The sequence below is a fragment of the Musa acuminata genome, chromosome BXJ1-2 (genome assembly GCF_036884655.1).
Source record: "Musa acuminata AAA Group cultivar baxijiao chromosome BXJ1-2, Cavendish_Baxijiao_AAA, whole genome shotgun sequence".
In the NCBI taxonomy this organism is placed as follows: Eukaryota; Viridiplantae; Streptophyta; class Magnoliopsida; order Zingiberales; family Musaceae; genus Musa; species Musa acuminata.
The window spans coordinates 29,894,388-29,922,161 of NC_088328.1; the positions used below are offsets into that span (position 1 = coordinate 29,894,388).

At 43.4% G+C, this 27,774-nt stretch overlaps 4 protein-coding genes across 8 annotated transcripts; 2 read left to right on the plus strand and 2 right to left on the minus strand.

Moving 5' to 3' along the window:
- The first annotated feature begins 7,867 nt into the window (after window positions 1-7,867).
- On the plus strand, window positions 7,868-8,344 carry LOC135612092 (nematode resistance protein-like HSPRO2). Its single transcript, XM_065107899.1, has one exon. It carries the CDS (start codon window positions 7,868-7,870, stop codon window positions 8,342-8,344), a length of 477 nt encoding a protein of 158 aa, XP_064963971.1.
- Window positions 8,345-10,844: 2,500 nt separating this feature from the next.
- LOC135608590 (uncharacterized) lies at window positions 10,845-14,703 on the plus strand. Its single transcript, XM_065101674.1, has 7 exons — window positions 10,845-11,623; window positions 11,694-11,843; window positions 11,971-12,038; window positions 12,156-12,261; window positions 12,386-12,427; window positions 12,558-13,201; window positions 13,902-14,703. Exons 1-7 carry the CDS (start codon window positions 11,074-11,076, stop codon window positions 14,460-14,462), a joined length of 2,121 nt encoding a protein of 706 aa, XP_064957746.1. The 5' UTR covers window positions 10,845-11,073; the 3' UTR covers window positions 14,463-14,703.
- LOC135608687 (uncharacterized) lies at window positions 14,673-19,592 on the minus strand. 2 transcript variants are annotated; one of them, XM_065101720.1, is made up of 5 exons: window positions 19,227-19,592; window positions 15,559-15,655; window positions 15,405-15,459; window positions 15,177-15,308; window positions 14,673-15,080 (listed from the first exon to the last, which is right to left on the minus strand). In XM_065101720.1, exons 1-4 carry the CDS (start codon window positions 19,452-19,454, stop codon window positions 15,194-15,196), a joined length of 495 nt encoding a protein of 164 aa, XP_064957792.1. In that variant the 5' UTR covers window positions 19,455-19,592; the 3' UTR covers window positions 14,673-15,080; window positions 15,177-15,193. The 2 variants fall into 2 exon arrangements, with proteins under 2 accessions (XP_064957792.1, XP_064957785.1); XM_065101713.1 differs by having other exon boundaries at window positions 14,673-15,101.
- Window positions 19,593-19,680: 88 nt separating this feature from the next.
- Window positions 19,681-24,759, minus strand: LOC135608650 (two-component response regulator-like APRR2). 4 transcript variants are annotated; one of them, XM_065101702.1, is made up of 12 exons: window positions 24,618-24,759; window positions 23,855-24,534; window positions 23,614-23,693; window positions 23,471-23,550; window positions 23,072-23,118; window positions 22,819-22,896; window positions 22,208-22,741; window positions 21,917-22,057; window positions 21,145-21,405; window positions 20,846-20,914; window positions 20,682-20,774; window positions 19,681-20,010 (listed from the first exon to the last, which is right to left on the minus strand). In XM_065101702.1, exons 2-12 carry the CDS (start codon window positions 24,041-24,043, stop codon window positions 19,846-19,848), a joined length of 1,737 nt encoding a protein of 578 aa, XP_064957774.1. In that variant the 5' UTR covers window positions 24,044-24,534; window positions 24,618-24,759; the 3' UTR covers window positions 19,681-19,845. The 4 variants fall into 4 exon arrangements, with proteins under 4 accessions (XP_064957774.1, XP_064957776.1, XP_064957775.1 ...); XM_065101704.1 differs by lacking the exon at window positions 24,618-24,759 and having other exon boundaries at window positions 20,682-20,765; window positions 23,855-24,605; XM_065101703.1 differs by lacking the exon at window positions 24,618-24,759 and having other exon boundaries at window positions 23,471-23,537; window positions 23,851-24,604.
- Window positions 24,760-27,774: the final 3,015 nt, after the last annotated feature.

Genomic DNA, 27,774 nt, shown 5'->3' on the forward strand with positions numbered 1-27,774 from the left:
AGGCTCACTCCATATTGAGCCAACTACCACAAACACAATAACATGAACAGAAGAGAAAGAAAAAAGTCTTCTTTTGAAGAGTAGACAGATAGATGCATTATTTGATAGAAACCAAAAACTTCATGGTGAGTATCTGCCACATCTAACCCAGAGATAACAACTACAAGAGTCGCTTTAACCACGTTATACGTAACCAAATTTGGAACCCCATTCTTCTTCAAGGTTGACATCACAAAAGAAGACTTTTGTACTCGCATTTATTACGAGGCTACTATGAATTGGACGTATTTTGACTTTTTTAATTTGAAATTTGACTATGCTAAATATCTTGTGCTCTCGTTTGCAATAAAAAAAAATCATAACATATGTGCTGCTGTTTATCATCATTAACAAAAAAAAAAAAAAAAAAAAAAAGAAACTCATGCCAATAATAGAAAAGAAGAAGAAAAACAAACAGAGCAATGGGAAGAGTTCTGTTTTCTTTCTATTGTGTTGCATGCAATTGACAACTGCAGTCCTTGGGTTCTTCTAAATGGGGCTGTACTAATCTCAGATCACCCTATTACGAACAAATCTCATCTTGAGCATCATAGAAGAGCAAAAGGTCAAACTAAACGAGTAAACCCCTCTCCAGAAACCTATCTGTCGTGACAACTCTACCTTGAGAAACGAAGTTCTTTGTTATTACTATAATTGAGACGGCAAACGATTCAACGGTTGTTTCGTCATCGACGTTTACTATTTTCTTGTTTTCTTTTGGATCGTTTTCATGTCATTGTCAATATTAATGGAAGTGAGAAATGTTTGGTAGCCTTTCTCTTTCCAACTGCGACATTCCTCTTTCAATATTCATCATCATGTCATCATGTTCCCTTTCGGCGAGTTATCCTATTGTCATTAGACGTGAGACTAAATCATATCTGAATAATAAAATTCTTTTAGCTCGCCATTAAAGAAAAAGACACCTAAAGACACGCACTCGAGAGCAGAAGATTCAACAAAGAGACGGAAAAAAAGATGTTGCCGTAATCCGGGTGGACAATAAGAATCGGAGACCCACCAATGGGTTCTCAACTCCGTAGACTTGCTATGAATATGATCTACAAAAACCAAGGGGGAAGGAAGTGTCCGACGATGGATGAGAGACAAAAGGATCAGCTAGTCTGCTTGTTAAGGCAGGCCTTCAGGTTGCTTTAGTTTCGCAGTAGAAATCAGGAGGCGAAGGCGTACGAACGAGTTGTGCGCACCATATAGCAACTGCACCATATATATTTTGTCGTCGGTGAGAAGGTAGCGAAAGGAACGGCTCCCTTCGGCGTGTTTTGGATATGGCGGCTCCTTCCACCACCCAAAAGCTGACGCCTAATGCTGATGTAGGCACCGGATCAGGGAGAAAAGTAGAGAAACAGCCGTCTGTAATGTGGGTTTATATCTTCTATCTTCAATTAGATGATGTCTGCGCAACTGTAGACAACAGAGCTGGTCACCAATAATGGTGATGGCCCTCTCTATTGTTTTTGAAGTAGTCAATATGACATAACTGTTGACCGGATCTTACCCGGTATTGTCATGTATACCGTCACAGGTCGAGTGACAGATTTCCCCTGTCGGCATGCAAATTGCAGTGAGATGTATGGACGTCCTTTCGTTTTCCCAGAGGTCGGCTAGAACATAGGCTCGAGTTTTATTGAATCTTCTGTGATGACAATCACATTGTCCATATCGTAAAGTTTTGGCCCACCAAAGTTTGCACAGGCAAACGAAATGATTGGCTTACAGAAGCCAATCATTCAAGAAGTGAAGGACGTCAATTTTGACGTGATGCGGCGGGGGCATCATTTTGAAAGTGATGCCGCGGGGGCATCATTTTGAGCCGTGGCCTCGGGGCCGACGCGTCTCGGTTCTTGGGTCTGGATGTGGGCGACGTCCCTCGGGGTCTCCTGACGACCAAGCACGGTGGTTCGGGTCGGGAGGAAGCTACGCCGCAGCGCCTGGAAGAGTCGACCCCGTCTGGCACCTGCAGAAAGGTCGGGCCGAGCGCCTCGGCCCGACCCCTCCGACGGCCACTGTTAGCGATGTGGAGGGGGTTTCAGATGAAGAGGTGTTTTGAGTCGCCCTTTAGGCCCCTCTTTGGAGTCGCCCCTTGGGCCTTGTCCCTTGGGCGTTGTCTCTCTTCTTCGGCCTCTCCCCCCTTTAGCATGCGAGGGTATTTATAGGGAAGCTTACTGTGCTTGATGTGCCCCCTTGCAGGGGCAGGTAGCGTCTGACACTAGCGTTGGCGTGCGAGACGGAGCCTGGGCAGAGTGTTTAATGTGCCTCGGTCGACGTTTCGGTCCGTTTGACCAGGGACTGAGACATGATGCGTCATCTGGGACAGGTGACGTCAACCCCAGTCTTGTCGCCATTATCATTCCTGTCAGGAGAGGTCATTTCGGTTTGACCTAGCTGCCGCGGGATGGTGCGCGTCACCGGGGGTAATGCTGCTGGGTCTCTGGTGATTTCCTTATCACTTTCCCCCCCACCTCCGCTACGGGGGCGGAGTCCAGATTTAGCAAATAAGGAAGGCCGGTCGTGCCGCGGTGAGCTCGGGCAGTAGGGGGTCGAGGAGCACGACGCAGCCGGGCAGGCCGCGCAGGCGTGGTCTCGGGTTATGGGCCAAGCCGGCGAGTCGCAAGTCGGAGGTCGAACTGGAGCGACTCGGGACATGAGCCAAGGAGCCAGCGAGTCGCAAGTCGAAGATCAAACTGGAGCGACTCGGGTTATGCGCCAAGGAGCACGACGTAGGCGGGCAGGGCGCGCGGGTGTCTTGGGTCTTGGGCAATGTGCGACCGATGAGCACATCTCAATCGGGAAGCCGAGCAGAGGTCGTGGTCTCGGACGACGTGTGGGCGAGGAGCACGACGCAAGCGGGCAGGCCGCGTAGGCGTGTCTCGGGTTATGGGCCGCGCGGGTGTCTTGGGTCATGGGCAATGTGCGACCGATGAGCACATCTCAATCGGGAAGCCGAGCAAAGGTCGTGGTCTCGGACAACGTGCGGGAGAGGAGCACGACGCAAGCGGGCAGGCCGCGTAGGCGTGTCTCGGGTTATGGGCCGAGCTGGCAAGTCGCAAGTCTGAGGTCGAACTGGAGCGACTCGGGCTATGAGCCGAGGAGCACGACATAGGCAGGCAGGCCGCATGGGCGTGTCTCGGTCGACACGCAGCCGAGGAGCACAACTCCGTCATGTCACGACCTTAGCTGGTTTTGCCTAAGGCGTGCGGCACCCTCGCGCGTCCGTCCGCAAAGGTCAGCCTCCCCGAAGCCTCCCATTGTCCCTTAGGACCAACAAAAGAGAGAACGGGTTAAAGAGAACGCCTCAATCGGGATCCACAAGCAAACATGTCCGAAAAACACTTCATAGACAATGCAAGTTACAAACAGACTTTACAAGCTTTGAATAGTTGCACAACAAAGGGTAAAATGGTCCATTACAGACCGAAAAGCTCTCGAACGTGTCCACATGACACAACCTTTATTTACAAGCCTAAAGAGGCCACCAACCCAACTAAAATGGGACTTATAAGCCTTCGGCCGCCCCTCTACCTGCTATACAAGGCATGAACATGCCAAAAGACAACGGACAGACATAAGCATTACATCCAACATCTTGTTTAGAAGTTTGTCCGTTACATTCTCCCCCACTTATCCCTTCGACGTCCTCGTCGAAGCCTTTGTGAACACTGCAACTCTTCGCCTTTGCTGAGTCTTCAATCTTCCGCTCCAGCTGCAATGCGCCTCCTGGCTCCCAGCTGCTCTACGCTGCTGTTTTTGAGTAGTCGACCATTTAATCCGCCATGCTGCTACAACTCACCAATGAATCTGACTCTGTTGGGGGGGGTTGGCTGAGTTGTGTTGATCCTTGTCGATTCTTGCAGATCCACCAAATGAAGGAAAAGACCATCTTTTCTGCGCCAGTCTCTCAAAATTTCCACATGCTGCTTGAACTGGGTGGATGCTTGTTGGAGCTTTAACGAGCATCGCCTCGCAAGCTTCTGAAGTTTTGGGTCCTTCCTCCACAAAATCTGCTCATTGACTCTTCTTTCAGTTAGTTGTCACATCCAAGTAGGTTCGCATCACTTCCGCTTTCGATTGGCATTTCGTTGGGAAATGAAGCGGACAATCTACTCTCAGTAGCACTGATCACCGTTGGTGAGGATTTGACAACTATTGTCTTCCATTATCTTCGAAGGGTCTTTGAACTTATGCAGAGCTCCTCTGCTAGATAAATAAGAGAACTGGGGTACTCGGTTTCGCCCATTCTCTTAAGAGTTGAGAAGGCAAAGGTTACTTTGACTTCGCCCGCCTCCTCGAGATTGTACTTCTTGCATCGAGCTGGTTACTAGACTTCGCCTGCTCTTTGCTCACACTTCTGAAGCACTTGAAGTGTTTGCACTCCTTGCGTTGAGTTGGCTACTGTGATTCACCTTCTCAATGCCATCGAACTTCTGGAATGCGGGAAGTTTTCACCCCAACTTGGAGTAATTCTCTGATAGATGAGGTCGCCTTTGGGATTGTACCGTCTTCTCCATCAACCCTGCCGCCTACTCCACTGAGTAGCAAAGGTACAGCACCGCATACTGCCTGCTTCGTTCCTTGGTCGTGCACTCTTGCATGACCCGAAGTCCTTCACTTACGGCTATCTTGATGAGAAACTTGTTAACACCGGTCTTACGAAGTTTCTTGGCCTCTGCCCTTCAGCCTTGTCTCGGTACTTGGAGATTGCCTCTGCATGCTCCACCTCCTCGGCCCCTTTCACGACCAAGCGCTCTCCCTCCATGAGAGCAAGGGATCAATGACTTGCATGGAAGTCCCGCCTCTGCGGTACCATGGCGTTGGCAGGCCAATGGCCCTACTATCCGTCGCCTCGCCTCTGTATCCCTTTTCTGCATGATCAGTAGAAATGTCTCTGTGGCACTCCTCTGAGTCCACCTCCATTCTGACTGATGCTTGATTTTGGGTAGCTAAGTCCCTTTGGACTCATCGTCGCTTCCTCGCCCCTTTCGACCCCCTGCTTCAACACCTCTGTGTTCTCCAAGCAGTCCGTTTGATCGATGGAAAGACAGACTGCAACTCCCATGCATGGCCTCTGCCATCACGTTGTAGAGTTTGCACCGATTCTGTTCTCCTAAGCTTCCTTGGTAGCAACGTTTGCTTACTCGACCTTGTCCTCTGACTTGTCGGGCTCCCTTAAGCGAATATGAGCTCTGGAGTAGTCCAACTCTCCAGCTGCTTCGATCATACTTCTGTATGATCAAGTCCCTCCCATGGAACTCACTGGTACTTGCATTCGAACTTTTCCCTTGGTGGAACACAGCCCCCATATGCTGATGACCAAGGTTTTCATCCGATGCAAAATTCGGTGCACGCCCGGAAGACCCGCCTTTGCGGTACCATGGCCTTCACTCCTTGAATCCATAGCCCTTCTTGCCGTCGTGTTGTTCACCAAAGCGGAGCTCCCAATAGCTCCCGATCATACCTCCATATGATCTCATCCCTCACGGGACAGATTGTGTGTATCGCATTGCCACGAACTGTTCCACCACGATCCGCTGCACCATGTCGCCTCCTGGTGACATCTCCATTGCATTCTGATCCTTGTGGAATAAACTCCAAGTTGTGAACCCTCCATGTGTGGCCTCTGCCAATACATCGCAGGGTCCCTTCCACCTTCGATTTTGTTCGCTCCTCTGGCAATCGACCTTCATCCACCCACTCTTGGGTCACACCTAGATGAAGCACCGCTCTAGGACAGTCCGTCGCCTAGTAGCTCTCGAAGTCCACCGACTTAACTGTAATCTGTGCACCATTGTCTGGATCCTGGGCCTCTGCCCCTACCAGCACAATCTCTACTGCGCACTGCTTCCTTCATAGCAACTTGAATGGCAACACTGTGGCATATTCTTCAAGAGTACCCGCCTCTGCGTCCTCTTGCCCCGTGCTAAGGCCTTCTGAACCCAACTTCGCCTCCGCAAGTTGAGTCGCCTTAGTTCCTCCATCAAATGCTATTCCGAGTTAAGGTGCATGTGCCGCGAAGCTCCCTTCGTCTTTGGCACCATGCAAGATGAGTCCGCTCCGTCAGGATGAAGGACCCATGGAACAACATGATCCTACCCTTGCCTCTGCAAGAGTTCATGTCTTTGACCTCTGTCTAAGGAAAGCACTGTGCTTCTGCTCCATGTTCCAACTTCTCTGCTGGCTCCCTTCAGGCGGCTTGGGTACTTCGCCAAGTTACACCCAAGTTGCTCCGCTCCTCGTTTTTGCATTGAGTCGATGGTGGCCCTCGCGCCCACCATTCCACGGGTCAACCCTCCCTTGAGTCCGATCTCCATATCGACTCTAAGTGTGCCTTCATTTAAGTTGCTTCAGGTCGCTCCCCCACTTGATCTCGCAATGCATCCACCAATGCTTTCTCTCGAGCGAGATCAAGCGACAACTCCTCGCCGCTTGCTCGGTCCATCGAGCTTCGTGAAGTTGTTGTTTGTGAGTTACATCTCCCATGATTCTCCCTCTGGAGAGCCGAGACTTATCCCTCCTGGATAACTGTCCCGTTGGAGCAACATCTCTCTTCGTTTTGGAGACCACCATCCCCTTGGACTACTCCGATTTGCTGAACAAACTGTGCATTGTTCTGCCTCTTGCAAACGCACTTGCTAGATTGCTCCTCCACGTCAATACAGCCACCACTGCACCCCTCAAGGCCTAGCAACATGCTGAACTCGTTGCACACTTCAGCCTTCTACGGACGTATCCTTTGCATGCCGAAGAGAAAGTTTTAATGCTCCATTGGCGCCGAGTCTTGGCCGCCTTGGGATGGCCACGAACATTCCATCGTCCGCATACAAGCCCATGCATGAGTACCAAATTCTTCGAGTTAGCAATTCCCCTCACCTCTGTGAGCTTTGCAAAACTCTTTTGGTCGTTGAGCAACTCATTCCACCTTGGATGGTCTCATTCTTGCCAAGCGCCTCGCTTGCCTAGAGCACCATCAAGTATAGTTGTCAACGTTGAGCCGTAGCTCAAACTCGGCCATCCCAACCTTTGTGCGCTCCGAATTCTTCCAAGCTTGCCTGTTCTCGTGGTGCCTCTTGCGCGAAGGGTTGGCCATTCCACTGAATGCCACTGTTAGATGCCCGCTCCTCTGAGCGACTCTTTTCCCTACATCTCCATGCCCGTTTTCCCTCAAACGGTCGCGCGTTGCTGACTGCCCTCAACGCAGCCCCGCAAGGTCCCCCACATTTGCATGTCAAGTGTTTCTATGAGTGCTTGTCCCGCTCTGATACCATAATGTCACGACCTTAGCTGATTTTGCCTAAGGCGTGCGGCACCCTTGCGCGTCCGTCTGCAAAGGTCAGCCTCCCCGAAGCCTCCCATTGTCCCTTAGGACCAACAAAAGAGAGAACGGGTTAAAGAGAACGCCTCAATCGGGATCCACAAGCAAACATGTCCGTAAAACACTTCATAGACAATGCAAGTTACAAACAGACTTTACAAGCTCTGAATAGTTGCACAACAAAGGGTAAAATGGTCCATTTTACCGACCGAAAAGCTCTCGAACGTGTCCACATGACACAACCTTTATTTACAAGCCTAAAGAGGCCACCAACCCAACTAAAATGGGACTTATAAGCCTTCGGCCGCCCCTCTACCTGCTATACAAGGCATGAACATGCCAAAAGACAACGGACAGACATAAGCATTACATCCAACATCTTGTTTAGAAGTTTGTCCGTTACAGTCAGGCAAGCCGATCAGAGGTGGTATCGGGCAACGCGTTGCAGCTTTTGATCGATCGAGTTTTCCTCCTCTTTCGTTGATACCTGAGAATTGGATGGCAGCATCTGAGATATCGGCGAGGTCGTCGCCCGCGCCTTCCAATCCCAAGCCGTTCCCCTCGAAGTCGGCTGCTGCTCCTCGGGGACATGACGCCTCCGCCATCGTCGCTTATGAGCACTACCTCCGCCTCCCCGAGCTGGCCAAGCTTTGGAGCTCCAAGGACTTCCCCCAGTGGGCCGACGAGTCGATACTCAAGCCGGCCCTGCAGGGCCTGGAGATCACCTTCCGGTTCATCTCGCTCACCCTGTCCGACCCCCGGCCCTACGCGAACCACCGGGAATGGAAGCGGAGGCTGGAGTCCCTCGCCGCGCGCCAGGTCGAGCTCATCGCTACCTTGTGCGAGGAGGATGGCGACGCCCCCATCGCCGACCTCAGTTCGTGCAAGGGCCTTCTGTCACGGGACAAGAGCTCGAAGGAGGTGTGGAAGGTGATAAGGAAATCACCAGAGACCCAGCGGCATTACCCCCGGTGACGCGCACCAACCCGCGACAGCTAGGTCAAACCGAAATGACCTCCCCTGACAGGAATGATAATGGCGACAAGACTGGTGCTGACGTCGCCTGTCCCAGATGACGCATCACGTCTCAGTCCCTGGTCAAACGGATCGGAACGTCGACCGAGGCACATTAAACACTCTGCCCAGGCTCCGTCTCGCACGCCAACGCTAGTGTCAGACGCTACCTGCCCCTGCAAGGTGGCACATCAAGTACAGTAAGCTTCCATATAAATACCCTCGCATGCTAAAGGGGGAGGGGCCGAAGAAGAGAGGCCGAAAAAGAGAGACAACGCCCAAGGGACAAGGCCCAAGGGGTGACTCCAAAGAGGGGCCTAAAGGGTGACTCCAAACACCTCTTCATCTGAAACCCCATCCACATCGCTAACAGTGGCTGTCGGAGGGGTCGGGCTGAGCGCCTCGGCCCGACCTTTGTGCAGGTGTCAGACGGGGTTGACTCTTCCATGCGCTGCGGCGGAGCTTCCTCCCGACCCGAACCACCGTGCTCGGTCGCCGAGAGACCCCAAGGGACGCCGCCCACATCCGGACCCAAGAACCGAGTCGCGTCGACCCCGATGCCGCGACTCAAAACGATGCCCCCGCCGCATCAGAAAGGAAAGAAAACTCTCCGTGGAGAGCTTTATTGCACTCCTTCCCATCCATCATCTATGGAGTCAAATAAGAAAGATTTAAGAAAAGATAGAAATGGTCCGAGTGAAGAAGACAAACTAACGAGCAGCAATGCTCGTATATTCCAAAGACCTGCCTGCCACGAGAATAATACAGCGAGAAAAAATGAAAAGAAAAGGAAGAAGCTTATTTATGAGGTCCGAAAGCTTACGGACATCCGATTCACGCTGTTGCAGCTGATGGTTACCATCCTCTTCCGAAGCCAACTTGTGCTCGGCTCCTTTGATTCCTTTCTCTATAACTGTCCAACTGCTGCTCGCCCTTTCCCAATTACCTTTTACATAAAATTAATATATTTTTATATAAAAATATATATTAATTTTTATATAAAAAAATCTAAATTATTCAAAATATATTATTACACTCTCATTCAAAGAACGTGTTAAAAAAATTATTTTTTTTATAAAATTATCCTAAATTCATCATAAAACTAATCATAAAATTCTACATCTCTAATTTTTTATTTCCTATATTGACTTAGTTATACTTGAAATTGAAATAAATTAAGTTCGATTACCTAACTTATTTTAATATTAATATTTTTTACTTTTAGATATATTTAGGATAATTAATTATCAAAACTTTGAGAATTCTACAATAATTTGATTCTAACAAAATAAATTTACTAGTTTTTTTATTTTATAATAAGTTTATATAAAAATTAATAAATCTTAGTAAATTCGAGTATAACTTCAATGTAAGGGATTTGGCTTGACCCTCGACCCAATCCGTAAGGATATGATAGGAGGATATAACTCGCTAATCAGTCTGGTTCAAAGGTATTATTAAAATTTGTAAAGAAAAATCACTTGAGCTTTTTTTTATTTATATATAAAGAATCCTATTAAACATGAGGTATTACGAAAAAAAAAAAAAAAAGTCCCTCTCCGACAACCTCCTGGCATGTCAACTCGAGTAAAATCCCTATTAGCTTGAGAAAAGAAGTTCTTCGTTAATACTATAATTGAGACTGCAACCGATTCTTTGTTATTTACTCGTTTTCTTTTGGTTCGTTTTCATGTCAATGTCAAGCTATATGATAGTTAAACAAGTGTTTGGTAACCCGTGTCCGTTTCACCATGCAAGTGACTTTTAATATTCTTTACTACGTTATCAGATAAACCTTTCGCTGATCTATATATCTTTTCGCCATATGACGTGAGACTGAAAGTGATATGTTGGAAGAAACTATTAATTATATTTATATTTATATTTATTGGTTGACCGATGGAGATGATTAGTTTACTTGGGATGTCATGTCAGTTTCCGGTAATTGTTGATGTAATTGAATCATGCCAACGCAGATTCGAATAATAAATACCTTTTAGCTTGTCACTAAAGCAAACGACACCCACTCAAAGAAAAGGTGATTTGGAGCTACAAATGATGGCCTTTTGCAGCCTGCTGATAACGTTGGGAGTAAAAGATTCGATAAAGGGATGTTGCCACAATCCCGGGTGCGTACGAGACCAACCAAAGGGTCGTCAACTCCAAAGACTTGCGATGAGTATGATCTACAAAACCTTTTCTATAAGGTGCAAGTTGAATGATCGGTGGAGACCCACAAGTAGACGTTTGGGTGCAAGCTTCCGGATTATTGTTTCCTGTAGAGCAAGAATCGTTGACCCACAAGTTAAGGCTGCTGTATAGCTTTAACGTATGTGAATTATTCATTAGTTGGTTGGCCTCTGTAACATACGATTAATTTGCTGTCGAATCTTTTGTGACTGAGATGTAGACGGAGACCAACCAATGGGTTCTCAACTCCGAAGACTTGCGATGAGCATGACCTACAAAAACCAAGGGGGAAGGAGGTGTTCGACGATGGATGAGAGCCAAAAGGATCAGCTAGTCTACTTGTTAAGGCAGGTATTCAGGTTGCTTTAGTTTCGCAGTAGAAATCTGGAGGCGAAGGCGTACGAACGAGTTGTGCGCACCATATAGCAACTGCACCATATATATTTAGTGGTCGGTGAGAACGTAGCGAAAGGAGCGGCTCCCTTTGGCGTGTTAAGGATATGGCGGCTCCTTCCGGCATCCAACCGCAGACGCTTGCTGCTGATGCACATCGCGCAGGTGGCGGTGGATCAGAGGAGCCACCGCATGCCCTGGACGTGGCACGCTTCCGCCGGCTGAACTCGCTCATCCACCGTGAGAACGTGGACGCGGACGAACTTCTGAATCTTGTGGGGCGGGATAACCGCGTGAACCTTATGAACGACCCCTTGCTCAGCGTCGTCATCTCCTGCAAGAAGCCCAAGCTCGCCTGCAGCCTCATCGACAAAATATCATCAAATGACATTCTCAAGGCCAAAAACTTCAACGGCAACACGGCGCTTCACGTAGCTGCCGCCATGGACGACCAAGAAGTGGCCTTGGAGCTGATCAACAGGGTGCCAGATCTCGTTCATGAGCGGAACGGGAAGCTGGAGATACCGCTACATAAGGCGGCCCTGTACGGGCTCAAGGACATGTTCTGGCTGCTGGTGGAAAAGAACAGCTCACCGGAAGCCCGGAGGGAGGACGGCGCCACCATGCTGCACTGTGCCATCATGGGCAATGCGCCGGGTAACTATCGCTACATCCTCTTTCCCTTGTACACAGTTCAACTTCAATTAGCATCTCGGTACGCCTGCAGTACTCGCCTTGGAGATCGCAAAGACTTATCCAATTCAGATCGAATCCCGGAATGAGCACGCCCTCACTCCGCTGCAGCTGTTGGTGACCATTCCAGAGGCATTCCGAAGCCAAGCACTTCTTGAGGCCCTCGACTCCTTCATCTACAAATGTGAGTGCTACCCGCCTCGACTCCTTTTTCTGTACATACAGCAATAATTCTCATCTACGATGAGGCTAAAAAATCAATTAAAATGTGCATAAGAATATTCGTAGAGCTCTTTGGTTTTACATTTCAGGGATTCCCTTGGACGAGGACTCGAGTAAAATGAACAAAAGGGATGAAGAGGTGGCACTCAACGGATCTGTATGTGGCTTATGCATGAACGACTTTTTACATGACATTGCTTCGTTTCATGAGTACATCGTTTACGTTTAGCTCTCTGATTCGGTTCTCTCTGTGGCATGCACATGTAATCTCAAGAGCATTGGAGTAGCACAAGACGATAACTCGCCGAGGGCTTTTCGCTCAAAATTCCCATCAAACTACAGAACTCTCTTTGACCTGTTGGAGTTGACCAAAATCTCAGGTACTCGTTCTAGCTTCTCTACTTGCTAATAACATCCATCGTAAAGTGAAAGGTTCTTATTCTATCATGTTATGGTTATTAAATGTAGGATAACATTGATTTATGCATGCATTTTGTCCTGCAGCTGGCTGGATTCTGCGATTGGTTTATAACATTATAAGGCAATGTGAGTTAACAGTTCTTACACCTACACTTTTCTTAGCAAATGATGTATGTCTTATAAAAATTAAAAATAATTTATGTTAGGTTTTTACGGTACATGATTAATGCTAACTGAAATGCATGCACGGGTGCAGTGTCGCCGAGAGTCCAACGTCTGGATGGGAAGAAGAAGAACCATGCAGAAACAATGCACTTTATCGAATACTTAGCAAAAGAAGGATACTTCGAGTTCTTTGTGCTTGGAAAAGATCCCACCGAAGGCAGTATACCTGGTCCACAAGACTCTCCACCGGAGACTGGACAAGAAGGTGATGCCCGAAAAAGGGACAAGGAACCCACAATTACTTCAGAAGCGCTTGACGGCCAATTTGGTAAGTTTGGTCCACCGGAGACTGTACAAGAAGGTGATGCCCAAAAAAAGGCACTGTCACCGAGCTCGGAAGACAGATGGAATGAACCACCCTTGATCTTAGGTGCACAAATGGGCCTTCATGATTTCGTGGGCAAGATCCTGGAAGTGTGCCCACAGTCAGCGACCTACCTGGACACGAAGGGCAGAAACGTTCTCCAAGTCGCAGTCATGTATCGTCGCGAGGAGATTGTCAAGATCATAAAGGACATGAGAACCATTTTACCATCCTGGTTATTTTCCCAAATCGACCCCAAAACCGGGAACACCATCCTGCATCTTGCTTCAGTTGGAAGCCCTGATGTAGCAAAGGAAGAGCAAGACGCACCGGATTCAATGCAACTGCATTACGATTTAGTATGGTTTGAGGTAAAGTTGCTAAACTTTTTTGCCCCCCTCATCCTCCTCCTCCTCCTCCTCCAATTCTTTGACATGCTTCTCAAAAGTATTTATCCGTTCAATTCTTTGACATGCATTCTTTGTCGGTTGTGGGTTCTTCATGCATTATACAAAATAACCAACAAATACTACTTTTGCCCTTCTCTCTTTGGTCCTTGTATCTTAGCGAGAACCAGGATCCAAAATGAGTAGATAGGAATCCAAATACTGATGGAATGACTTGACAAATAAATAATAAAACCATTTTATTTGTGAACTAAACCTCTCTCTCTCTCTCTCTCTCTCTCTCTCGCTTATGAGAATAAATTAGGACTCATCTCAATCCTAAACCTAGATAATTAAACTCTTTTCTTAAAATCTCCTAAATCAATAAGACTCTTATATAGTTCCAGTAATATTTCTTCCTTTGTTTCCTTTCTGCTCCACACAATGCAACTCTTTAATTAATTGAGATGTGATTCTTATGGTGCTCTCTTGAGGATAAAAAACCAAACACACTACTTATTGCATTGGCAGATACGAAGATTTATATACACGTATAAAATTTATTCCAAGATAGCAATGATAACCATGTGATGGTAGCAGCACAATTCGTGAAACGAAAAGTAATCATCATAAAGTTGCATATTAATCAAGTTGATTCATTCATGTAGCATTTATACGCATGCAGATGGTGCAATCAATTATTCCTAAAGAACTAGTGCATAGTCGAAATACGAAAGGAAAGACAGCGCGAGAGCTCTTTACTTCGAGCCACAAACAGACGCGCAACAGCTGCAAGCAACAACTAGTAGGGCTTGCAAAGTCATGTATAGGCGCTCTGGCAGCTGTGGTCTTCGTCATGAGCTCCTCCTTCTTCCGCACCGATGATCCAAAAACTAGAGATTCACCCTTGTTCAAGGCCATGTCATACACATATGTGTTCGGGTTGCAATTTGCGACTACATCTCTGTTCGTTTTCTTGTCCATCGTCAAATCATCGTACAAGGAGCAGGAGTTCCGCAGTGCCATCCCTTCGAAATTCCGCGTAGCCGGCCTCGCATATAACATGGCGATGGTGTTTCTGTTGCTGGCCTTCACATTCAACACTTACGTGCAGATAGATGGCGTGGAGATTGCGAAGGAAAAGCATGCGATCGCACTAGTGCTGGCGATCGTCATCCTTCAACTTCTCCCTTGCCTCATCATCTTTCCTGGCGCCGTATTTGAAATATTTCGTGCTTATATTTAGAGTTAAAATGTCTGTAAGCATGCACCATCCCTCCACATCTATCAAGCAGCCAGCCTGATATGATAATTTCTTATGTTCTTCCGATCTGTATTGTTGTGCGTGCTTTTACTAGAATTGCGAGTTCTAGCAATTCAATAATCATAGATACGTTTATGTACCAGCAGTTCTGAGTGGACAAAACTGGATGTCAATGTGTTTCGAGTTTGCATGTGAAATTTTATGGTCGATATCCGACTTTTCAGTTGTCATGGCTTGAATATTCAGATATTACACTATGCTTATGACTTTATTACAGTATAATTTTGGTGAACTATTTTAGAATACAATACGAAGAAGCTATATTCTGAAAAGAAAAGAAAAAAAAGCAATTTAATTTATTTAATATGTTTTAACTTGTTTGTTATTTTTATTTTTATGATGTCATATGCTGACCAAAATATAACCATCAACCAATGCGTTCAAGCTCACCTGCGCCACCAACTTTTTCGTTAGGCTCAATGTGTACAAAGCAGAGGTTCACTCGAAGCATTCATATCGGATAACCAGTGATGCTATTCTTCTGCCCAACCTCGAGAAATTGTCACGGGGGTGTATTTGCACTACTCGCATCTGCTTTCCCTGCGACACATCATTGACCATCTATCGAAGGATTATATCGAATGACAACATTGCGACAAACTTGAAGGATTGTCTACTTAGCACGTATGTTTGTACCTGATACGGTTGCTTAATCATGTTGAATCCCTATTATTCTTCATAAAATGAAATCCCATTACATCTCGGTATTCTCCGGTTCCGAGGCAGCGGTTACAGTGCCCAAGTCCGCTTCCACCACAGACCTTGCACCTGCGGCAGGTCAATGGTTTTTCAGCACCAGTTCATCAGATGTAACATGCCTGAAGCAAACCGTGTACGAACAAACGTATTAACTAGGTGACTCACCATTTAGGCCATTCTCCTTTAGGGAGCATGATCAGATCCAGGCAGTTCGTCCTGCCTGCATAAATCAAGTCATAGCATGAGAAATGAACGAAAAAGAGAGGTCGAAATCTGTTCTACTTGTGCAAGTATAGCATGGACGAAATATTTGAGAGACCTCTTCCTCGACAATACTGGCAATCAATTCTCCCACTACCATCACAGACCACACATGGCGGATCTGGTCTCTTCATTTTCTCTCTCCTAACATTTGACTGCAAGAAGGTAAAACAGAAAACTTGTTATATAAGCATAGGACTTGGTATCTTAAAAAATTTGTTGCAAGAAGACAAAAGTTATCCAGAATTTGGGTCTAAATCTAACTTCACTGCCTGTTCATTTCTCCAATATAGATCTCAAATCTATTTCAAGGCTTGAATATGTCAATGGATACTACTATCCTATCGTTGCGATCCTTCAAATACCATAACTCATGCTTTCCAAACTAAGATGTCAGACTCACTCCATATTGAGCCAACTACCACAAACACAATAACATGAACAGAAGAGAGAGAAAAAAGTCTTCTTTTGAAGGGTAGACAACTAGATGCATTATTTGATAGAAACCAAATACTTTATGGTGAGTATCTGCCACATCTAACCCAGAGATAACAACTACAAGTGTTGCTTTAAACACGTTATGTGTAACCAAATTTGGAACCCCATTCTTCTTCACGTTGACATCACAAAATCTAACAAATAAAATAATGTCATAGGAAACCCAGGAAAAAACTCTTCAAAAGAAACCAAGATTGTTGTGCCAATCACCACATGTCAGCACATTGGAAAGGATCATGCCAAAGAGATCCACATTTTCCAAATTAGACCATCCCAAAGTTGCTGATATATAACAGTAATTTTTTTACTAGTGTCAACTGGCATAGAGGCATGTTGACCAGCAAGGCACAGACTCATGCAATAAAAGAAAAAGTACCCACTTATGCCCCCATGCTAAAATATAGTGATTCTTGCAAGAGATACTCACAAGTCACTAAAGATGGCAGCAGATCAGATTTTTCCAGGTACCTGCTTCTGTGCGACCTCACTTAAACTGTGTTTGGATACCCTTAAATGGGTATGGGTATAGGTAGGTTCGGATAGCAAAGTAAATATTAATCCAGGTTTTTGATGAGTATGGGTTTTAATCATTGAGTACCCACTACCTGAATCCAAATGGGGGGTTTAGTAGATTTTTCACCTCATATTACTCAACACAATCTTTCCAATGCTTTAACCCTATCCTCTATTCTCGCTTAACCCAAAGCATATGATTTGTTTTACTTGTTGGATTATGCTACAGATTGGTCTTTGTTTGTCAATATATTAGTTGATAAGCACTTGACTGGATAGGTATATTGCCAACAAAAGGTGAGGTTTTACAGGCACCCCTTGCTCGTTTTTAGGCACCCACCAGCTTAACCTTCTTGGTTTAAGCAGGTCAGGTTTCTCCAGGATGCCCACACCTTTCTAACCAGCTTTAATCGAGTTTGACTACTCGTTATCAGGTTTGGGATGGGTCAGGTAGGAAAGTGGGTGCCTGAATCCAAATGGAATAGGTTCAAGTGAGAGAGTAGGTAGTTGATTAGAGAGCACAATGAAAGTTCAAGAGTACCCGACCCATTGCCATCCCCATGGGTCGTTAGTCATGGTCTATCAAATTAGCCAATATTTCCGATTGATATAACTGAAAAAAAAAGTGTTTCTATTGATATAAGCAACACTAGTTATAATAAGACAAGTTTCAAGTAAGACAACTAACATATTTAACGCACAGTTTCATGTAATCAATAACTGGCATAAAGTGTAACATTAACAAATACATGTTTAACGTCTATCGTTCCTTCATGTCCCTTCGACTTCATAGTAAAGCTTTTTAATTCTCCTTTTGCAAAAAAAATACAAAAATCCTTCATGTCAAATTCTTATAAAGATAAAGGTCACAAATGTCTTCATTAGACTTCCTTATGCGTCTAGTTGTGGTCTTGTTTGTTCTTTATACACCTTGAACAACAATTTTATCTAAATCAGGAATGAATTAGACCAGATAAACATACATGTAAACAGTTTGACATGATCTTAATACTCAGCGCAATCATATCAACATGCTTACATGATATAATAATATGTTGATTAAAAATTGGATCTGAGACTAGTGGATAACTAACCTGACTAGTGGAATGGAGGATAATCAAATAATAAAATTATTTTCCTCATGAAAGACAAAAAAATTTGAATAGAGTCAAAGCATTGGAGGATGATTTTGCATGCTTTTCTTTGACATAGAGCATCATTCAGATCAGAACTATTTGAAAGAAATAGGATGCAACAAACTCATGGTTAAAGACTGATCATGTTAAGAACTTAATGATCTGTTGGTGATCCCTTGAAAATATACATAAGATTCCAGTAACAGGTCTGAATTAATTGCAGCAAATTGTTCAGTTTTCTTCTAAATTGAAAGGCCGGAACAATTGGATGTGGTAAAAGAAGCAAAGAGTTTAGGATTCTAAGTTTATAATCAATGCCAAAAATCTAAGAAAGGCATTGTTTTTACTTTTTACTCTTTTTTTTTATTATACTGTATGTAGATGTTAAAAAATTTGAAGCTTACAAATTTTGTGAAAATCCCAAAAAAGCTCATATATTAAGTTCTGTGTATTGTTCATCTTTTATTGATTATCTTTTTTTTCACTTGGTTTTACCGTAAACAAATCCATGTTTTTCTATCTTTATCTAATCCGATAATAATTGTTATAAAATTTTAAAGTAACATGGTTACATAACTTCTAATGAGTGGTATTTAACTTGTTGAGAAGGGGGATCTATACTCTGAAAAAGGTTTAATGTGGGTCAAAGTGTCATTTGTCAAGAAAATTTGTGATGAACAAGTTACTCATCAAACAGTTATTTTATAAGTGATAATCTGTTATAAGTAGTATGGCGTTAACAACGAGCTATTTTGTTATCGTTTGTGCTGTTAATCCATATCTCATAATTGGGGTAAAAGTTCATACTATACAAACATTGTTATGCATCTACAAACATCGGTAAAAAATGATAGAAATCTGATGAAAATGGACAGCATATACATAGGGACATCACAAACAATCCCAGCAAAAAAGAGTGAAAATTTGTTGATTTTTCAAATCAATGTGGTAAGCTCCAATCAACAGAACTGACGAAACTTACCCAGAATCATATCATTGTTAAACTAATTTGCAGGTTTTGTGATTTGTTCAGTTGTGAAGGGATAGAAATAATAACGATAGCAATCCAAAATCTTATCGTTAAATTTTTGCCCTAGTAATCATCACATATATGAGGTGTTCTAATTCAACTCAAAAAGGTCCAGATTTACATCAGAGATTCTCTAATTGCTATCGAATTTTATGAACATCAGGATTCAGCAGTTCTATTATGCCACAAACCTAAACATCGTAATGGCTTGTATAATCATTCAAGGCACAACACGCCCAACACATACATGAGTATCTTTAGACAGAGGACTAATGAGGCCATAACCATGTAAACCACACGAGAGAATAGAAATCAAACCAAGAAAGTGACCTTGCACAATTCTCCTGATCGAATACCACTGCTGGGGCATAAAATTTGAAGGTCTACAACTCACAGCGCTGTAAAAACCAGAACCCTAGAGGTGTCACCTCGTTTTAGATCCGTAAAGATTCTCCTTTTACGTACTAAAAGCAAATCTCGACGAGAACACCACAGAATAAAGGCACAAATGGTTTAGGAAAAAGGAAAGGAGGCGCGATGGCGATTTACCTCCGTTCGGACGATCCAGGAAGGCTTGGAGACGGCCAACCGCGAGGAGCCGTTTTCATAGCGTGGGAGGAAGACGCTCGACGAGGCGACGGAATCTCCCGGGGGCACCGGGAGGGCGGCGACGAAAGCTGTCATCGATGCGCCGTCCGATGCGCCGAGGCAAGATACGGAGTGCATAAATGAGGCGGTGGAGTCGGCTGATGGAAGATAAGCGTAGTCTTTATCCATCAATTATACCCAAAGAGTTAGCAGTTTGTACGAAGAAAAATAAAACAGAAAGTGGATTTATTTGATCAAATTCTTTTATCCTCAGATTCTGTGTATTGTTTCTGATTAGATTTACCAATCATATAAATTGATAGGGGTGATGATGTTTTGGTCCAAATAAAAATAAATCGATCCAAAATTAAAATCGAATTGGGTCAATGATTCTTGAAGGGAGAGGCCAAAAGGATAAAGCACAGTCACACAAAAGAGAAGTTCCATGAGGACCCAATGTCTTGGTTTAACAACAGCAGACTTCTATTCACAGCCACAGTCCCCATTATGCTCTCATGAGATGATGAATTAAGCCCCGTAGCCACCGATTAGGCCGAGCCCACCAGCTCCGGCGGCGGAGTCAGCCACAGGAGTGGGGATCAGTAGAGGGAGGGATGGTGCAGATGCCCTTCCGGTGGAGCTCCGCGAGCACCACCTCGGCGGATGGTGATTTGAGGCCGAGGGGAAGGGGGAGCCATGGCTTGCTCATCACATCTTTTATGGCACGATCGATCGCCTCTTCCACCTGCCATTCGAATCACAAGATGCAGAGAAGAGAAGACACATCTGTAGTGCTTCGTAGCACAGGACAACTAGTATTAACAAGTGTGTGGAGGAATGCAATGTACATTGTACTTTAATGTGTTTGACAGATCAATGCAAATAGGCTGCATGAACTTGCTCATCAAAAGAAAAATATTGCATGTGTTTGTCTTGCTTAGTGATCAACAAATACCATGATCTTGTCTAGAGATAACCTAATCAAGACAGAATAGACAGGACTTGCTAAATGAGCTCTTTTGTTCTCAGCAAGTCGTTCATCCTAATGAGAGATATCCATGCATAATAATTCTAATGCTTGAACATTCACTCAGCTCATCCAAGTATCAGATCAGGTTTTGCTCATTCAAACTATGAGTGCAGTCTCGAAATTCCAAGTAAAATATAAGCTAAAGTAAAGAAGATGGCTGTTCAATGTTAGTTTACATGTCCATGGAATGCCTACTTCATTTTCCCAAACTAATTGGATCAACCCACATAATTTAATGTGCTTTACTTATTTCTAATCGCAACATAGTTCTACTTGATTATTCATTGATGTTTTCATCTTCTTGAGCCAATATACAGTACTCGATAAATGCAGAGGTGGGCAAAAGTAAAACTTAGTTTAAGAGGTTAATGGTGTCGTGCTTTTACCTGATGCAGACCATAGGATTCTTGAAACATCTCATTGCTGTCTCCGCTCGTATCAAAATCACTATACATCAGGGATCTCTGCGGCTGTGCAATCTAACACAATTCAGGTACAATTTAAACTCACAATTACATGTAAGGTAATCTAATCAAAGTGACTGACTCACTGGTGAAGACATCGGATACTGGCCATATTGGGTGACAAGAACAGGACAGCCCCATGCATCAGCATGAACCTGAAACAAGGCAATAGGCAGCATTTCTCATTGCTATGCAGTATATTAGTAAATGCATGTAAAAGAGACATGATATTAGCCTAGTCAACAAATTTAAAGGCATGTATGTCAATCATTTATTTCAACACACTCAGCTGTTCACAATATTTTCATCTATTTTTTTTGGTCAGAAAGGACTAGAACATATCATAGTAACATCATTAGTATATTAGTTAGAAGAGAACTGTTACCACAGGATAGGTCTTCCAGGGCCAACTTTGAGGAGGTGGATGCCATCTTGTATAACCAGCTTGACCGACACCATGAGTGTGGTAATTTGGATGAGCCCAAAAGGGATAAATCTGATTTGTCGGAGCACCACAATCGGTATGATACGGAGGGTAGGCCAAAATTGGCCTTGGTATGTAGCCCCTTTGAGTAGGATCTTTATCTGCTTGCCATCTCCTATCTTCATCTTTTGGCAAAACATGTCTTCTATGCATCCGATACTTCTGCAAGACATATTGTTGTCAGTGTGGAACTGGTTACTAATGCATGAAGAGCAGGAAGAAAAGAGTTCTGCCACATAAAATTTAAGATTGTCTTTTAATTGCTTGAGGTAGCAATGCAATCACAGTGACTGCAATAAGGCTAAGATGCCTACATTTGCTAGATGATTTTTTAAAATGTTTCTCTCATACTTGATTGGTCTGCTTAATCATTATGGTCTGCAGAATTTGGTATGATATATCATTCATTTAGATCCTCAAGGTTGCAGATCCACTTGCTCTAAGCATCAACAAATTAACGACTGATTCATGCTTAACCCAGTTTCCGTAATGTGCAATCACATCATAAGTTATTCGCAATTATCGATGAGAGTATGACTAATCCTAAAATTCATGCAATCATCTGTGCACCAGGAATACTCCAGTCATATTTTTAAATAGCCAACATCGAAAATGTGGAAATTCATTTGAAGGTATAATCTACTCTCCTCAAAAGTGAATGTTTTGTGTGAACCTGCAAGTGGCTAGCAACATTATGTCTTGTTAGACCCTCCACCTTCATCAGTTCGACAATCTTGGAGGGAATTGCCTGATCTATTCCCAGCTGTTCTACTACCTGCACAAACTGCCTATGAAGTTCCGGAGTCCAGTCTACCTGCAATACCAGGAAATTTAAAAACTACAATCATGTCCGCTGCCATGAAAAAATATGAAACTCAGAAACAAGGCACTCAAATCTGAACTCAAAAAATGTTCAGCCATTTGATGTTTGATGACATTGCTGCAAGAATTTATAAAGTAATACCTTCATTTTCTTTCTGTTGTTTCTGGCACCATCTGAATAGGACAATCTGTTTTTCTGTAGATCATCCACGCTATGAAAATGACAAGGTAGAAGACCTTCCTTCACGGCACTGCACTCATCAGTTTTAGAACCATCTACCGAATTCACCTCTTCTTCGGCTTCAGCTTTAGAAGGCAAGACATCCTTATTGTTAGCAAAGCTAACCAAATTATCACATGTATTCCCGACAGATTTTGACACACAGCTCCTGTGCTTCCTTGGTTGTGGCAATTCTTTAGCAATTGAGCAGTGTGTTATTTCCTGAAACTCTCCATTTGTCGGAAACCTTCCTCCTTGTTCCAGTTGTGGAGTGGATGGTGCTGAGAACCTGTCATTTGCCATTGTTTTCGCACAACCATATTTGTCATCCTTTTCTGATTCTTCTTCTTTAATTTTGTGCTCATCTGTTTCTGACTGTTTTTGGAGCATGGAAACCACGGTGTCCTTAATAGGCTTCAGTGATTTGGATAATTCATTGCCCCCTGCATTGAAGGCCTGTTCTAAACAAATTAACTTGTTATTCTCTAAAACAGTGCTGTTAATTATAGGTACTTCATGAGATCCAAGGGCACCTTTTGAACCACATGTTGCCATATGTTCCTGAGCTTGTCTTCAGAGACTGGCTTCTGAAGAAACTCTGCTGCACCAAGCTGCACAATATGGCATAGATGTCATGAGAAAGATGAAGAAGAAAATTTTTTACCATGTTGAATGTAAGAATATAAGCATAGAAAATAAATAGTGTCATATATGCATGCTATAGTATCTGAGGGATGAAACAAATTAGGTCATGGTTATACAATCCATGAAATTTGTTGAACTCACCGCTATGCATTTCATCATGGTGCTTAGGCAGTGTACATCTGAAATAACTGCAACAGATAAGACATCATCAAAATCCTCATTGTCAATGTAGAAATGCACTGCTCCTATCTTAGAGTTTCGACTTATCGGAACAAACAACTTATTTCAAGTTAATTAATCCGACATGGACTTTAACCAATTTCACTCGGATGTAATGTGATCAGAACCTAATTTCAGATAATCATTGAAAAGTAAACACAGGAGTGCATATAAAAAAGCAGAAATCAATTATATGTTTAGGAGAGAACAGGTCTTTGTTGTTTCCAGAAAAGTGTAAAACCAAGTGCATACTCAACTCTGGTGTACTGGCAAATAGTAATTGCAGAAGCAGCAAGTAGAAGAGTTTGCGGCTTTACTAACCAATGGTAGGAATGTCTTTAGCCATCTCAAGAAACCTGAAACTCCCACAGTTATCACTAGTTGTCACCTGCAAAAGTTGGCTTTTGTGAAACCTAATTATCTTCTGTAGTAAAATTTGTGGTAAGAGTAGTCAAAGTTATCACCTCCACGATAGCAACATGAAAGCTCTCAGCCTCCTTTGAAATTGTTTCCAGTGCATCTTCCTCATTATGATACAAAGAAACTACAAAGAACCGAAAAATGCTTAGTATGCTGTAATAATCCACCTATGCAGAGATCAATCAATCACTCAAGCATAATGCAATTCTGGATTACATGTAAGATGACAGATGAGAAGAGAAATAGCAGCCTGAGATACTAAAATAAGCTCTGAGAAGTACCAACGTAGTCCATTTCTTCGAGTTTCGACTTCGTTTCGACAGCGGATGGCGCATCTTTGTCGAGGAGGAGAATCTTGAGACCCCTGGGGAAATCCTTCCACACAACAAAACCATCAGCAGAGCCGGCCATGGCTGGCTTCACATCATTCCTCAACCCCCAAATCTTCGAAAAGCTAGCACGCAACACAACCATCCTCCACAGGACTCAGATGCTACCACTGCTCTTGAATCCATAACAGGAAAATAGGCACAGCTCAGTAATTGCTCAAGGCCACAAGGAACAGATGCTTAAACCTCTCTAGAGAGTTCAAGGATCGAGATTCTCCAAACCAAACGCAAACACCGGAAGGATGAATTGTAAAGAAAGAAAAAGATGAAACAACTGTGCAAGAGCAATTCGACTACTGTTGCAGCAAGGATTAAGTGCTTGTCTTGAGCCTGACAACAAAAATTCCCTCAATTTGTGGAAGAATCCATATACAACTACTTAGGAACACCACTAGTACTCCCCCAATCAGGGTCTCGTCACAAGGCCCTTTTGGGGGAGAAAACCAATTCCCAGTCCGTCAAAGAACGAAGTGACCAACAAAATGCAAGATTACTCGTGCCAGGTATGGGAGCCGAGAGCAAGATAGAATCACAGGGGATCACAGGTCGGGCTCATCCTGTAACAGATCAAAGCCGCTGCAGTTGTACAGGAGAAAGAAGACTCGGTGCATGATGATATATAGAGTACACTCCTACATACTCGACCGATCTCTTTATACCTGACGGAGTAGCACAGTAAAAAGACGGGAGCTGTCGTAAGAGGAGACGAGACAGGAAATCCGTCTTCTTTAGATTTCTGTTCTATATGGTTTGACGCATTTACTCACAGTCAAAAAGCTTTCGAGACAAGAAGCCAAAAGTAGTTGTTGACACACTCACCCGCGACTGTGTTGGATGAACCATAGATTCTGAGGACTCGTAGAACGAACTCAGAGTAACCATCCTTAAATGGTGGAATCAAAATCTGTGTGTGTGATACATGAGTTAAAGAATTGGGAACAATATTTGGGATATATGAGTTGGATTCAATCGTATCTTAAATGTTCTCTTGAAAGGTTAAGCCCCGTTGACATCATCCATGAATAGTTGCTACAATGTCGGCTTCGGCGTTTCATGGCACACATAATTCTAAGATAATTGCTGACCGTGTAACAATTCTGAGAACGTATCAAAGGTTGGGAAGATGATCGATTAACAATCAATGATATATGTGTAGATAGAGGAGAATGGGATGAGTTCATGGTGAGTGGTGTGCCACGTGAACAACAAGGGGGTGGTGGGTCCAATGGGCCCATCCAGTTTGCCACTTGACGGCCACTTCACGAGAGATCGTCGTCGGCTCGTCGATGGACTCACGAGCTCTATTTAGCAATGGGTTCATCTTTTGCCAACACCTATTCATTATAATCTCTTTTTCTCGAGGAAACTAATGATCAGAAATATAAGCGCAAAAAAAAAAACCATTGTATTTTTTATGATAAATAGATAGAAAGAAGAAAAAAAAGATAATAACTGAAATATAATAAAATAAAATAAAATTTAACTTATAAACTAATTGTTCCTTCAAGCACAACATTGTGGAAAGATGCGAAACAAGAAAAGAGTGATGGCTGAACTGAGACGAGGAGTATGGAGAGACTATTCCTGCAGAAGATTGGAGAGACTCCTATTTCTCCCAATCATCCACCTCAGGGTCGAGAGGAGCTTCCTTGAAGCCTATCCACAATCGTACACGCAAAGTTCCCATGTCCATTAGAGGCCACAAGTTTGGGCATGTTGTGTGCACTTAGGTCGTGGTTGGGCTCTCATCGTCAAATCTGACGGCATGACAGTGTAGGCAGAGACTGTGCTCGGTCAAGAACAAGAGGTGGAGATAAGCTTCCCTCTCCTGAAAGTGAAGCTCTACCATGTCGTGGGGTCTATGTTGCGGTCAGATTTGGCAACATCCTTGGCCTCTGGAGAGGTCTGTGATGTTCATGTAGTTGACTGCAAGCACAGAAACTGGCAGTGTATCAAGAGGATTTCCATTTGCTATGCTGGCAGCTGATGTTGAGGATGCACTGGTAGTCCTTGAAATTTTTGGTCACTCGAAAGGATGAATGTAGTGGCCTTTCCTTTGGAATCAATCTCAGGATGCAGGCATTGCTCTCTTTCCTTTGGTTTCTCTATAATGTCATGGCGGCTTGCAAACTTATACCGATGCTTAATTCCCGTGTTATTGAGTATCGACTAGCAGAAGAATCTCTATGTTCCTAAGCTGGTGGTGGAATCGGAAGTTGCAAAGGATATACAGAAGTTTTGGAGTGAACATTGATAGTTGAGTAGATGCTGACCAGCTCGATTTGGAATAGATCCAATCTACGCACGAAGCCTCGAAGACACACGTAAAGAGATAGAGAGTTACCACCTCGATTATCACATCCAGCTCTATCTTTTGTATGGTGCTTCCCTTAGCCACTCATTATTAGGAGAATGTGTTTTGGGTAATAGAAAATATTTTTTTATTTAAATTTTACTAATATGGTGAGAGGGTGGTTAGAATTTTTTTCATTCTTTTGTATGAATATTCCTCTTATCACAAATGATATATATTTTTCTATCTGGGATCAATTGAGAAGACGAATTTTAGTTCTTAGACCTATAAAATCTTTACCAATTATACCTTTTAAAAAAATCATATTTTTTATGAGAATGATTTGGTGTTACTATATCTATTTTTTTTAATAAAAAAATATTTTTTAATTAGCCTTTTTTTAAAAAAAAATTATCACAAAATATCTCTATTTTGAAAAATTACAAAACAATACATAGTGCAAAAAGATCATGTTACCTCTCCCTCTCTCTCCTTCCTTCGTTGCTTCCCTATCATCGACCTCTTTCCTTCCTCACCCATAGTCAATAGCACACCCTCTTCCTTCTTGACGACAAGTAGAGGGAGTAGATCTGTGAGTGAAAGGCTTCTCGCATGAGGTTACGAGTGGCTATTCAAGGCAAAGGCATGATCAGGTGACAATGGAGGGTGATGGCAAACTAATTACATATTACCTCTTATAGTTAGTCACTTTTAGCATTTCGATCTCTATGCTTTAAAAAGTTATATTGACATCGATATAATTATAAAAGTGAAATATCTATATTCATTTATCCTTTAGTTTTATTAAAAAAAATATGAAAACAAATGGTAAAATGATACCCTCTCCCTCGTTGTCTCCTTTGCCCTATCCACCTCCTCTCCCCCTCCCCTCACGGTTGCCTCCACCCTATTCATCTCCTCTTCACCTCGTGCTAACCCCTTAAGGAGGTGGATGGAGTGGAGACGTCTACGAGGGCTCTAGTCGATAACGATAGCATCGATAGTGAGAGTAATGAGTGCAAGGGGGGGAGGAGGCAGTGTGTTAGGCGATAACAAGGAGAGGAGGCAGAGGGTGATAGCTACGTCAGTGTTGGCACTAGTGGTGTTATCGTTCGCCGCCATCAAAATATTAAATTTATTCTTTTTATCCTTTATTTTCATATTTTCGTCAATAAAACTAACATCGTTAGGATAAATGAACTTAGATGTTTCACTTATATCACTAAATGTGACTAATTACATGGGTAATATATAATTAGCCTGATGATGGTCAACATAAATAAAATGATTATTTTGAAAAAATATTAGTTTAAAAATTTTCAAAATAGGGGTGCTTTACAAAAAATTTAAAAAAGGAAAGACCTTTTTCAAAAATTTACCCAAATATTTATATAGTGATCTCCTCGGATTTGGTTTCCCAGCCGTAGCCAATGGAAACAGCTGGTCATTCTTCTTTCCATATATTATAAAGGAAGAGATGAGGAAGATAAAAAAAGATTTTCTTATAAAATACCCTTTAGGTA

Bases quoted from the DNA above. Each gene is read 5' to 3' on its own strand.
- LOC135612092 (XM_065107899.1), top strand. From the start codon at position 7,868: ATGGCAGCATCTGAGATATCGGCGAGGTCGTCGCCCGCGCCTTCCAAT.
- LOC135608590 (XM_065101674.1), top strand. From the start codon at position 11,074: ATGGCGGCTCCTTCCGGCATCCAACCGCAGACGCTTGCTGCTGATGCA. The intron at 11,624-11,693 runs GTAACTATCGCT...GTACGCCTGCAG, and splicing joins CATCATGGGCAATGCGCCGG to TACTCGCCTTGGAGATCGCA. The intron at 12,039-12,155 runs GTATGTGGCTTA...TGTAATCTCAAG, and splicing joins AGGTGGCACTCAACGGATCT to AGCATTGGAGTAGCACAAGA.
- LOC135608687 (XM_065101720.1), bottom strand. From the start codon at position 19,454: ATGGATAAAGACTACGCTTATCTTCCATCAGCCGACTCCACCGCCTCA. The intron at 15,656-19,226 runs GTAAATCGCCAT...ACCTTCTTGCAG, and splicing joins CCTGGATCGTCCGAACGGAG to TCAAATGTTAGGAGAGAGAA. The intron at 15,309-15,404 runs GTGAGTCACCTA...GACCTGCCGCAG, and splicing joins AAAGGAGAATGGCCTAAATG to GTGCAAGGTCTGTGGTGGAA.
- LOC135608650 (XM_065101702.1), bottom strand. From the start codon at position 24,043: ATGGTTGTGTTGCGTGCTAGCTTTTCGAAGATTTGGGGGTTGAGGAAT. The intron at 23,551-23,613 runs GTGATAACTTTG...GTTTCACAAAAG, and splicing joins TTCATGTTGCTATCGTGGAG to CCAACTTTTGCAGGTGACAA. The intron at 23,119-23,470 runs GTTAGTAAAGCC...TATCTGTTGCAG, and splicing joins TAAAGACATTCCTACCATTG to TTATTTCAGATGTACACTGC.